The sequence below is a fragment of the Eublepharis macularius genome, chromosome 9 (genome assembly GCF_028583425.1).
Source record: "Eublepharis macularius isolate TG4126 chromosome 9, MPM_Emac_v1.0, whole genome shotgun sequence".
In the NCBI taxonomy this organism is placed as follows: domain Eukaryota; kingdom Metazoa; phylum Chordata; class Lepidosauria; order Squamata; family Eublepharidae; genus Eublepharis; species Eublepharis macularius.
This window is the reverse complement of record NC_072798.1, coordinates 70,492,010-70,505,858: the sequence shown is the minus strand read 5'-3', so window position 1 is coordinate 70,505,858 and position 13,849 is coordinate 70,492,010. Positions and strand designations below refer to the sequence as shown.

The window sequence follows — 13,849 nt, the reverse complement described above, 5'->3', positions numbered from 1 at the left end:
AACGGGTAGGATCAGGAAAGGGGCATGCCTAGATAAAAATATCAGTCAATTGGTTTTACTAAATACCAGCCAAGCATGAATTTCAACAGAAGGTGCCCAATCCTATGCAAAACACTGATTAAAATGCTTAATCAAGTAAGCAGAGATGACAAACAAGAGCAGCTGTAAAGCGGAGATTGTACGTATCAGCTCTATACACAGAAAAAGTAATAATTGCTCCCAAATTACAGTTCTTGTAGGAGAGTGGATTTTTAAAAAATTTAGAACTTGGATTTTTAAAGAAACAAATTATGCTTAAATAGAGGTTGTTTTGTGTATAGATATGTGCCATAAGTACATTTTAATGAGCAGCCAACACCTGAGCGGATAAGGAGGCAACATGGGAAAAATCTAGCAATATAGCCATTGTGGGCATCTGTGATTAGGTTATAATGCAACTCGCACCTGAGAGAGCAATGCAGTCCAGGAATTCCCATGCCCAAGTGCAACATTCAGCCCATCTGACCAGAATACTGTTCAGTGTGTTCTGAAGCTGATATATGTGGGTAGGTTTTTAAAAAAGTTTATGCCCTACTTTATTCCAAATAGGGACACAAAGTAGCTTATCACGTTTTATGCATGCCCCCAGACTTAACTGGGATGATCAGTTGCAGGCTGTGCGGGAGGAGAGCAAGATGCTGGGTGGCCACCATGTTAGAGGGCAGCATAGGCTTCCAGCAGCCTTGGTGGGAGCAGAGCCCACACAGCCCAGATTCAAATGCCAGGGCTGGCCTGAGTAGCAAGGGGCAGGAAGAGGGCTGATGATCTGGGAGGAGCACTTGCCATGCAGGTCCACCACCCCTCTTATAGAAGGAGGTGGGCCCCGCCCCTCGACACATGGCTCATGATCAGCATCCCACCCAGCCCTCCCATCACAACTTTGTAGAGAGTAGGCACTGGGAGAGCAGGTGTGGGTACTGGGCACCGATCCGTTTGGGGAGAAACAGGGCCCGTGAGATCCCTCACACAAAATGACTTCTCCCTGGTTTCTGATAGCAACCTGTCAGGCACTAGGGTGAAAGTGTTACAACATCTTTTTAATGTTATGATCATACACACATTGTACCAAGCTAGAGTGTCATATGATGCAGGCATGTTATCAACTGAGAAAGAGGAGACACCACAATATGCATTAGAAATAAGCTTCACATGAGCTTCTGGAAAGCCTGTTTTGATAATGACTCATTGCATTCTAAACTGCTCTAATGATGAAGAGCAAAGCATCGCTAAAACATTTCAGATTGCTTGCATAGTGCAGTCACATTAATATCGTTTTGAAAAATGGAGATTGCAGTACTTCAAGGAAGTGCAAGAAATGCCAATTTTTATCTTTTTGTGGAACATAAATTTGACTTTGACCTTTGCGCCTTCCACAAAGAGCAAAAATAAATCAATGCATACCATGTAACTTTAAAATACCTTGTGTCTCTAATAGATCGTTGTCATATATTAAGAGTCCCAATGTTTTGTGGTGCCATTGTAAGCAACCTAATTAGTCCAATGACATTTCCTAGCTGTACAGGAAAAAAATTGAAACCATTTTGCATAGATTTTCTCTTTGTATGTGTTGTTTATTAAACAGCATCTGTCCAGCATTATATATTTTGTAGCCCGAGACCACTCAGACAACTATCCTAAGAGCACTTTCCTGGGAGTATTCCCCACTGAATAAAATGGAATTGACTTCTGAGTATACCTGCTTAGAGTTGCTCTCTCAGTGACAGAAGAATTTTACCAGCAAACCATTGGATTTCTGAGAACAGCCTGAGTACATTTTTAAAAATCCACTTCTCTTGTTTTTTATTCATTTATTTCAATTCATCCTTTGCGCTGTCCCGTGCTGATTGAGTTCTAATATCAAGTTACTTTTCTCCCTGTGAATATATTTTTAAAATTGTTTTCTTGCTGATTTTACACAGGAAGATGTAACAACTTGAATGGTTTTTGCTGCAGAAGAGGGGGTGGGATCTTGAGATATGTTTACAATGTAGCAGGATTCTGGAATTGAGAAGTAGCTGCATTTTACTTCTGCTGAATGAAATTGGCCATCAAAATCAACTGTCTCTCTCAATGAAAAGCGCAACTGCCCAAAGTGTAAAGAAACTGCTTTGGCCTAGTCTGTTTCTTGGTAGAGCTCTCATTAATGATGCTACAAATTTTGCATTGAATGTGTTCAACAGTCTAACATACTTTGTTCGATTTCGGTGATTAGCCATGACCTAATCACCAGGTCTGTTTGGTTCAGCACTGAGTAACTCAAACACCTGCCGAACACAATGGCCTCCTGTTCACAAATAGCAAACAGGGCGGTGAATGGGACAGATCTTTGAGAATTCCTAGCATTAACAACAAAAATTCACATGGTTCCTTATGTATGAAGACACCTTCTCTTGCGAATATTAGTTGTAGGTTATGCGCACACACATGCACACAAACCTTTTTTAGCTAAATGAGCTTGTTTTACAAAGGTGATGGGGGGAACAACATTGGTAGAAGCCATAAAAATACTGGCATGACAATGATTGCATACTTTCTGTCCAAACATGACCATGCTATGTGTATCATGACAATTTCAAGTACCTCATTTGGTCTACCAGCATCCGCAGTGACTGCCCTTGACCAGCACCAGAAAATGAATTTGATTCCACTAATGTAAAAGGTAATTGGATTTTTTTACTTTATTGAATGCATCTCTTTAATGACTGCCTCTACTTAGGCCAATTTAGCTGCAAGTGACCTGATATTGATCTGATGATAAAACTTAAAATAAAATGCCTGAGCTATGAGATGAGAAAGATCAGCTGTTTCTTTTGGGAAAGATAGTTCCTGCTTTTTGCTCCTCTCCAGTATTTTCACATGCTTGAATATTATACTTAAAAAGTGCATAGTTGAAATAATTGATCATTCAGTAACAGAGTGTGTATTTCTAACATGTAAAATAAGTAATTTTCAGAAAGTGCCTTACAGACTACACTTTGAAAATGGACTAAACTCACCTAGCAATAAACTTGCTCCATGCAATGGTTATTACTATTTAATGTATTCCAGGAATGGATTATAATCCACCACCCCTACTGCTTTGCACTGTGTTCTAAATCAGTACAGCTTGCATAGGGTCAGTAATACTAAGTGGAACAAGTTAAATCTTTAAAGGTTAAGTGTTTTCCCATATATTTGTTAATGATGGAATTGTTGCCAAACCATTAGATTGTGATCACCTGAGAATGAGATTACTCTGAACAACCTTAACTAGCAGTGCCTTAAGATCTGACCGCAGTGATCCATGCTCTGGTCAAATCCAAGTTACATTCGTTCGGTGGTTGAAGGGGGTGGTGCCATGTCGACCTCCCACCTTTGGGGTGGGGTGGGGGTTCTCCCCACCATTGCACTTGGTAAATTTATTTCATTATTGTTTTGTATATTGATTTTAGTATTGTTGTTTTATTGTTTTTATTGATTTTAACTTGTTCACCGCCCAGAGCCCCTGAGGATGGGCGGTATATAAATTGAAATAAAAATAAAAATAAAATTATGATAATGCACTCTACATGGGGGCTGCCTTTGAAAATGGTTCAGAAACTTCAATTGGTCTAAAATTCAGCAGCCAGGCTGCAGGTTACAGAGATTGTATCACCCCTGTGCTGAAAGATCTGCATTGGCTGCCCATTTGTTTCTGAACACAGTTCAAAGTGCTGGTTCTTACCTTTATGGCCCTAAAGAGCTTGGGGCCAGGTTATCTGAAGGATCATCTCCCATACTATCTGCCGTTAATATCCGACTCTCAATCCTTGCTCTCTGTGTCTCCTCCTTCAGAGATGAGGCAGGTGGTGACTAGAAACATGGCATTTTCTGTGGGGGCACCTTGACTTGGGAGTGCCCTTCTCCCTTGAGGCTTTTCTGGTACCCACTTTATTTTAGGCACCAGGTTTAAATACATATTTTTATCAGGCTTTTAATTAAAGATTTTATCTTATCAATTTTTAAAAGATCTATTTCTGTTTTATGAATAGTCTCTGTTGCTTATGTTCAATGGTTTGTGTTTTAATATTGTATTTTTTAATTGTAAGCTGCCTCAAGCAGGATTCTGAACAGGAAGCATAGAAGTATTCTAAATAAATAAATGAAATGCAGTCCTTCATAAACATCTCATTAAGACAGTGGACCAAACTGACTTTTTATTTCTTCCAAACCTTTGTGTTAATTTCATCCTATAATACCAAAATGGAATCCCTTTATGGAAAGTGCTACTAACATTTTTTGTGAGATACTTCCATTAATGTCTTGTGTGTATAAATGTGTGGGCTGAGATCAATTCACATGCAGAAGTGAATAACTATCTCTCTGTCTCTCTATCGGTCTCTGTCTCTCTGTTTCTTTCTCTCTCTCTCTGGTATAAAAAAGAAGGGTTTGCTAATTTCTATTTGCTTTCACAAAGTCTATGATAAATTTGATCTCACCATAAAATACATCATGGTCATTGAGCATGCAAATAGGAATAAGCAGACTCTTCTTGACTTTATCAAAGAGAAAATATTAAGGGTAAGTCACTGGTTCTCACTGGTAGATTTTTTAATGCACTTGAGAATCATCCTGGGTAATTGACTTGTGGGGGAGGTGCTACTGGCAGAAGATCTGCTGTCCCTCACTTCCACAGTATAAAGATTTCCCAAATCTTCTTCAAATGTCCGCTCTGACATAAAATTAACTTCTGCCATTAATATTACTTAACACAATGCTTCTAGTGTATATAATACTGAACATGTAGAGTATTGATTAAATCTAAGAAGAAATTCATCTGGCAACTCCAGAAATGGCTAATATCAAAAGTATAGGCAAGTTTAAAAGGTAACATAGTTTTGTCATCTTTGTTCTGGTTGAGCTCCAATGAACATATGCTGGTATTAGCTCTAAAATTAGAAAGTACTCTGTTCACTGCAACATACTACTCACACTCATATACAAGTATTCATAGTGCGATCCTTATGATCCTTGGAGCTTTTTCGCGCTCTACAAGTGTATTTGTAAGTCATTGCAATCAGCACCATGGATAGTGTTTCCCATCCAAGAAAGGTGGCCTGGTTTCACCTTTCTCAGTAAAGCTTCATTTAAAGATTCTTGACTGAAGGAAGAAACTTTGAGTTGGGGGCTGTTTGCCAGGTGTGGCTACATTTGAGAGATTCATGTCATTGATGCATATTGGACTTTGAAGCTGGTTGGAGGTTCTTAAGTACCAAATGCAAACAGAGATGAAAATGAGACTTTATAGAAGTTTGGTGTAGTGGTTTGGTATAGTGATTAAGAGCAGCAGGACTCTAATCTGGAGAACCGGGGATGATTCTCCACTTCTCCACTTGAAACCAGCTGAGTGACTGTGGGTCAGTCACAGTTCTCTCAGAGCTCTCTCAGCCCCCCCCCCCCTCACCTCACAGGGTGATTGTCATGAGGATAATAATAATACACTTCGTAAACTGCTCTGTGTGTGGCATTAAGTTGTCCTGAAGAGAGGTATATAAGCACACGGTTATTATTATTATTGCAGCTGATAGGAAATGTGATTTTTAAAAAATCAATTGGGAGGTATTACTGGTGAACTACTTCTGTATTCTCACTATGCCTATATTTATCTTAGATAATACCATAGATTATTAATTGGATGTTTATATAACAACAACAACAACAACATTCAATTATATACTACCCTTCAGGACAACAACTAGAGAACCCAGTTCTTCAGATTCGAGTCCTGCCACTCTTAACCACTGCATCAAACTGGCTCTCATGTTCTAGAGAGCCCCTTTCTACACAGAAAGTCTTGTGAGCCTTCCCCTCCCTCCATTTGATAGCAACTTCTTATGCTGTATTGAATGCTAACAAAGATTGCTCCATTAGTACTGGAAGAATGTTGTAGTCTGAGACTATATATGTACTTCATGTACACTGGACACCAATGGGAAATGGCAAGTAAGAAGTCTCTGTGTCAGTGCGTTCATGTCTTAAAGCACCAAAGGAGGGACTTCGGCCATGGTTGCATAACTTGCCCACCATTATTAATTTATCCTTTTATGGGATTAATTGTAGCAACGGTGCAGTTACCCAATAATTATAATCGAAATAATTAGCATTTGGATAGCATTTTCAAATACTCTGTAATGATAACAACAATCCTTTAGAATACTTCAGTATTGGTTGCATATTGTGATGGGGATTTGATTAGTCTGGGATTAGTCTGTGGTTGCCTAAGGCCGCCTAGAGTGCACATAACAAAGGTAGGATTTGAACCATAACTTTTTTTTCAGCTCAATATCTTCCAGTGCAATTCTATGTGGAGGGATTGCTGTCTATAACCATTACAATGAATGGATTTAAACAGGAGTAACTCTGTATAGGATTGCTCTACCACTCACTTTGCTGTACCAACATAGTGCTAAACAGGGAATGCTCACGTAGTACAAGCCGTGGTGTGGAAGTGGAAACTTCTTCTCCAAACTGTTCCCTAATCTTAAAAGAGTGACAGGCATCAACAGAACTATATATCAGTGAAAATAGTTGAAGACTTGTCCTCTGCTGCTAGAATCTTATAGTTCAAGTTAGCCTTTATTGGCATATAGCAGCAATTCAAGTTATCCACTTACAAAAAGAAAGAACAACGTTAAAAGAATACTGCATTACAAAGCTAGAATCTTATAATCAGAAAGCAGATGTGTGCATATGATTTCTCAGCAGCTAAAATTTCTAAACTGAAAAGGTTAGCAGATTCACTAGCAATCTTGATCTCTCTTACATTACTGAAAGTTTTGGGTTTATTTAATCTTTTGTTTATGATCCTTTTTAATGGGCTACAATAATGCTCATTACAATTTTAGGAAAAGTTCTTCCTTAACATATGGCTTTTGAATATTCCAGAGATGAAGGTAATCAAATAAGTTTGATTAATACTTTTGTCTATCCCTAAATCTTCTTTTTTTCAAATTACCCATAGTTTGTGTATAACTAGGACTTTGGTTCAGTTTGACAGACAGTCTGTTTAAATACGAGCATTAAAATTAGAATAAACATTTTCATTTTTTTTTCAAAATAACTCAGTAGAGAACAGTTTCATCTTTACTTTGCCTGCTTCGTTCTCACTGGCATTGAGGGTGGGAGCAGATTACAGCACAGGGCCTTCTGTATGTAAACCTCTCAAGCTTCACCTCATTAGACTGTAGCGCTGACTGCAGAGCCAGGATTTCTCCCGATGTTGTGCAGCTTACATATGCAGTTATCTCCCCAGTAAAATTGGAACAGTATCATATATGTCTTCATATCTACGTGTAGCTTGTCTGACATGTTGAATTTTCAAAGGTCTGAGGTAAAACAAGCTTCAATTTTGCCATATTCCGTTACAGTCTCTGGCTTGGAATCAAAGCCTGTTTTCACATACCCAGCTAGTATGGCATAGCAGTAAACTGATTCTTGAGAGCTTGTTCTTTGCTGTCAGCCCCCACCCCAGTGATGGATCTGGAGTAAATATAGCCGTCTGGCTCATTATACAGTTACTGACCAGAATTGTTGTTTCGTACATTTAAACATTTTTAGATAGCTTCTTGCAGAGGTATTCAACTGGAACATCCTTCCTTCTCCATTGTTTGTTCACACAGTCAAGTATGTAAGACACTGACATTTTATTATTTATTTATTTCACATTTCTATTCCACCTTCCCCACGAGTGGGCTCAGGGCGGATCACAACCCATTAAAATACAATAAAATTCCATTTCCATACAACATTTAAAAACATCATTAAAATAAAAACATATTTCTAGTTATACAGTCAGCCTTACAAACTAAAACAGGATGGTGGACAGCCTTCGCAGGGAGGGTTAGATTTTATACACCCTTTGTTGTTTCAGGCCAGCAGAGGCCCAGACCTCAGCCATGTGCCTGGCGGAACAGCTCTGTCTTACAGGCCCGGTGAAAAGATAGTAGGTCTTGCCAGGCCCTGGTCTCAATAGACAGAGCGTTCCACCAGGTGGGAGCTAGGACCAAAAAGGCCCTGGCTCTGGTCGAGGCTTAGCGGGCCTTCTTGGGGCCAGAGACCACCAACAGCTGTTTATCTCCTGATTGGAAATGAAGGTTTCCAACGCCAGTTTTATGAAAGCATTCTTACATACATCTGTTTTGTCAAGTTACAACTGAGTTATGATGACCCCAGCAACGGACTTTCAGGGCAAGTGAGAAACAGAGGTGGTTTGTCATTGCCCTCCTCTGCAGAGCCTTCCTTGGTGGTTCATCACCAAGGACCCTGCTTAGCTTCCAATATCTGAAGAGAGCAGACTATACCATGCTACCTTCCTTCTCAGGAGCATTCTTACAACACCTTATTAATCTACTAAGGGCCTATCCACAAGGCCAAGTGGCAACTCAAAACCAGGGTCAATTCACCAGGGCAAGTGACAACTCAAAACCCCGTTCCATGTTGTTGGTTCCTCACCACTGCGAGATTCCAGTTTTTGCCACTTTAATGCTGCTGTTTTGTGGTGATGTGAACATTTTAAAGTTGACAGTGCATCAAAACCCTATTTCCATGCAGGTATATTTAAAGCTTCTCCTTTTGTACTTGCGTGCTGTTTGGAGTGTCCTCGCCATCACAAGCGATTTCTTATTTTAAGGTTGTGTCTACAGAGCAGAATTGAAGCAGAGAGTAAGATATACATGGTCTGCCCCCCCTCCCATTTTATTTTTATAACAACCTTGTGAGATATATAAGGCAAAGAGAGTGTAACTGGATCCAGCAAACTTCATGGCATTGTAGAGAAAAGAATCTGTCTCCCAGATCTGAATCCAACTATTTAATCACAATATCAAACTGGTTTGTCTAGACTCAGTACTTTTTTTTAAATTTCATATTAATACTATCACAGTCTACTCTACAGGGGAAAGTGAATGGTAAACCAGTTTGAATTACACAGTTTGCATAGCAGGAGCCGTGTCTTTGGGTTATGCAAACAGGGTACTTGCATTGAGGTTCCTCCTTTGTGTTGCTTCCACTTTTAAACACTGGCTCATACACTGTTTGTATGAGCCAGAAAGAATAGTTGAGGAACCTTGATTTTGTGGACAAAAGGACAGCAAAAATGGCTGATGAAATAGACCCCAATCCATTATAGGTGATCCATATATTAAGAATGAGAAGAAACCTATATTAGTTGTGCTGTAAAAGGTGAGATAATATGGGGGAAATGTCCACTGCAAACTACTTTGTCAGTCAGCTCTTACGGTTAGAAACCAGAGATTATTACAATCTCAGTACAAAGCAGAACAGCAATATTAACAGTAGTTGCCATGTCAATCTGCCACATGAGCATCCAGAAATTTCTGTTGTAACCTGGCAGCTGCTTTGGTAAAGGCTACAGCCACCTTAGTGAGCATATGCAGAAGCCATCTTGGTGAACCACTTTTATGATGGGTTTCGGGGCGGGGGGGAGGCCTTGCAGACATAGACCCGGTTCATATGTTCTCCAAATGCTCCCAGGAAGATTTGGTAAAATCAGATTGCATGGTATCCAGCAGCAGTTGCTCAGAAGTATATAGGCAGGAACGCTAGTTCTTTCTAAGCAGGTATCGTAGGATGTTTAGTTTCTAGATAAAAGTGAACATGGCCAATGCATTGCTGAAATGTGATAAAGACACAGCAATTACATTATCAGTTATAGGAAATTTCAAAGGATGCCAACATAGGGGATTGAAAGGGTGCTCACTCCACACAGAGATGTTTTCAGAAAATTATAGCTGTGACCCCCCCCTTTTGATCAAAGGAGATCAAAGAGAATACAATCAATAGATGCAAAATGGAAAGGAAGCGCTCCCCCGCCCAGTATTTAGTTGGCAGCCATGGATTTTGTTCTTTTTTTATCTCTGTTCTTCTCTCTTCCTGAGACCCTGGAAAGTCACTGCCAGTGTGAGTTGACAATAATGACCTTGATTGACCCATGGTCTGATCCAGCATAAAAGCAGCTTCATGTGTGTGTGTGTTCTGTGTCGCTATGCTCTATGACATACTTAACTAAATGGTAATCTGACCTTGTTACTCTGCTAATCAGTGGTCCGTGTACATAGTCATAATTTTCTACAGATAATCTCATTTTTTTGCGCACTGTTTCTGAAGCATCCATTACAGAAGGGCTTATTCCAACCATATTTACTTCTAGAAACTCCTTAATTTATAGTCAGCAAAAAGCTATTGAGCCTTGTTTTATGGGTATGGCAAGTAAATTAAAAATAAATGTAATCGTTCTTTTTTTGCAAGCACACCTGTCTACATGGCGGTGTAGTATCATGATAGCCTGCACCCCTGTATGGAAGCTGTCAATGGGGAAAAGCACTCTGGAAAATATCTTCCTTTCAGAGACTCTGGCAACATCTCAACTCAGGAACTTTTGACCTGAACAGATGGCAGGAAGGCAAGGTGCCGACACCAAAGACCTCTGGTCAGTGCATGCCAGAGGTGAAGAGAAAGGCATCCTTTTGTTTTGCGACATAAAGATAGCAAGTACTGAGTGAAAAACGGGATCCTTGGCAGGAAAGGCAATTTGACACCTCAAGGGCAATGGGAAGACATTAGTACAGTTCCTTTGATAGGCCCTTGAGCTCCTTACACCCTTTGGTTCACATTGAGTGACCTAGGTTTGAAAGATAAAATAATCAAAAGCCCTTTTGTGTCTCACTTGCAAATGCAATTTGAGAAAAAGCAATTTCCCTTGTAGGTCAGTCCAATTAGCCACTCATAGCCTGGATCCTGACCACCACACTAATAGGTCCCAGACCTATTGTGCCTCTCTGGCACTAATCAGAGTGCATCCTTGAATCCACCAATGGGCACCCCAGTTTTACACCCTTGGTCCAATGGGATTACAACAACTAGTTTTGCATCCAATGAAGCCCAAGTAAACTCAGATCCATAAGAAAGGCATACCATGCCCTTTGAACTTTGTAGATGGTCTCATCCAGCCATCTTCCACTAATACAGCACTGCAACTCTGGATCCTCAAGTCTTCAAGACAGGCAGAGTATGACTTATTCTTTTCTATTTTGCTTCCCTTCCATACTTTAACCTGTAACCGCTTCCCTGTGCACTCTTCTGTTAGCTACTCCTTGCCTGGTTCCGGATCAGTCTGCCCTCCAGCCAGCTGTCTCTGCCCATAGCCATGTGGGCAGGGACTCCTTCCCTTCTTACCAAAGTTCCATCCCATTTTTGCCGCTGCATCTTTTGGTCCCATCTTGGGCAGGCTATCACCCATTTCCTTTCTGTGGGCGGGACTGCTCTAAACTAGCCAAGTGGGAGGAAAATAATTTGCTATAAAGTAATATTAAATGGATAATTTGTATCTAAAGATAATTCAACTGTACATTATGGTTGAATTCATATGTTGTATTGGTCTTGCTTGCTTGCTGGTTGAGTGTTTGTCTCATTTAGTGTGTGTGTGTGTGAGAGAGAGAGCATAAGTGTAAGGACATTTTCACACAGATTTTGTAAACCATATTGGCTGGGGCTTGCTGAAGGATTCTTTTTAACCTTTTCACATGAAGCTGTTTGTATCTCATTTGGAGTGTAGGGTTGTGCCGTTTTTTCTAAAAAATTGCCTTCTCCTGTTCTCAAGTGCTCTGTGCTGATTTGCTGCAGTGTGTAGTTGCAAGTAAACCCAGTTAAATCATTCCTTGCTAAATTTACTTCCTACCAGTATACAGAGAATCAGATTGCATAACTGCATATGCAAAATTGCCTTGTGGTTAGGGATATTTTTCATGTATGTGAATCACAAACATACTATGAAATTCCAGCAACGTTTTACAATCAAAATGTTTTATCTAGAGAGAATTACATCAACTTCAGCCAGTATTGATCTCTCCTCCTCTCCAGGTTACAGATATGATGCTTCAAGACAAGCCTTATCCTGACTGGGGGAAATCTGCCAGAGCTTTCTGGAAAAGGGGGAACACCAGGATCATTTTATTCTGGTAGGAAACAAAATGGCTCTATACTTGTTTAAAATAAGCTTCTCTGTACTGTTCTGTTCAGTACTCAAAGACAAAAGAATCTGGCCAACATACGTTTATTCAACTGAAAGATCCCAAAATGAGGCTCTGGGTGAGTTTAAGTACTATGCATACTTGGATACATTTTCTTTGAATAGAGAGGACCAGACCATAGGGGAGATTTCTAGTTAGCAAGAACAGCAGTTTCTAGCTTCCCTAGGACCATGGTTCCTAATAGCAGGGAAGGAAGGAACAGGCAGAAGCAGACCTGATGCTCCTCAAAAGCAACTACTGTGGAGATTGCATAGTACTGCAGGCAGGCACTTGTCTTTGGCAGTGCACAGGAGGGGTAGGCCGCATACTCTTCACAGCAGTTTCTGTGGAGACTGGGGCTGCCATGATCTCTGGCCTTGCTCTCTCCTATCTGTGCTAGAGCCAGAGGCAGCAGGAGACACTCAGTGCAGCAGTGCCCTCTACAAATGGCCACCTATAGCCAAAGCCACTTTTGCCATGTGGTCATTACAGTAGTGAGCAGCAAAAAACCCCACCAAGGTTTCACGATCTATCAGATAGTGCTCTGCAGTTCATCTTAGGGTCATGACCTGTGGTTTGGAAGATACTGTGATAGAGGTTTGTACAATCATGAATTGTTTGGAGAATATACGTAGAAAGAACTTCTTTCATAAGACTAGATTATTGAGGGAGCAATCCTGAACAAAAATCCTTGTGCTGGCCCTGAGGTCAGTCAGTGGTTATTAGCCATGACAGATAAATGAAACTTCAGTACTTAAAAGGCTCTATTCCTCTGCTATTGCCAATGCATAACCTGTGGATGAGTGCGTTTCTTCATGCCTTGTTTATAGGCTTTTTAGATGCATCTGGCTGGCTGTTGCTCAAAGTGAGACGCTGGATCAGAAAGAGAGTCGATCTGGTCCGGCAGGCCGTTTCTTATGTCCTTACCTTTTTATGCACACAGATCTCAGTCCACCAACATTTCTTTTGCTCAATTAGGGCACTGAAATAAGCTAGTATATCAAGAAGTTGGAGACTCACGTCATCTCACAGAAGAATAACATTTAAATATCCCTAGCAAACAACTAAGAAAACAGTGTGGTCTTAGTATTATGGAACTCTGTTATTTATTCTGATTGCTATTCTCAGAAAGATGCTGAAAGTATAAATTAAATGATATGAAGGTGGAAGATTTTGGTGCAATAAAACACTCTGGGAGAAGAATAACAGGACATCCAGTGGAATATAGTTCTGAATTCATCTTTTAAAATTAGAACAATACCACCCATAAATGTTTTTGCTTTTCTTTAGGGTGACATTTTGTAAACCTATTTTTCTCTTCCAGTAGCTTGCCACAAAATTTTGAACATCATTAGGTTAAGTTTAAGAAATACTTCTTTTCATCATCAAAAATTAGTCTAAGTAGAAATTTTAAAACATAAAGGACAACATAAGTGCCTTTACTTTTAGCAGCAGGCCATGAAATAAGATTGCCCTAACCAATAGTCCTCATTAAATAAAGACATTATTTATGGCCTAAGTGTCAAACGTTCAGTTAACAGAAAACTGGGTTACTCTAATAAGCAGTGGGTGAAAGAATAAACTGAATAGCATTTTTTAAAAATTGTGTGGCAGTCTATGGCATTAGTATTCCACTGTGCATTGAATTACTTAGATGAATAATCTGTGATGTAAGCAGTTTTGCTTACACATTTTGCCAAATAGAGCATTTACCAGGGAAAACACCATTGGTGTTATGCTATCAAATATGCTTAAGCAGCACTGTT

At 39.9% G+C, this 13,849-nt stretch overlaps 1 protein-coding gene across 1 annotated transcript in view; it reads left to right on the top strand.

Annotated features, from left to right (window-relative positions):
* The window catches only part of TMEM117 (transmembrane protein 117), a 314,883-nt gene that overhangs the window by 173,308 nt on the left and 127,726 nt on the right, over positions 1-13,849 (top strand). Inside the window, exon 5 of the mRNA XM_054989399.1 lies at positions 11,935-12,032. Coding sequence (XP_054845374.1) covers positions 11,935-12,032 — 98 coding nt within the window. The remainder of the gene's footprint in view (positions 1-11,934; positions 12,033-13,849) is intronic.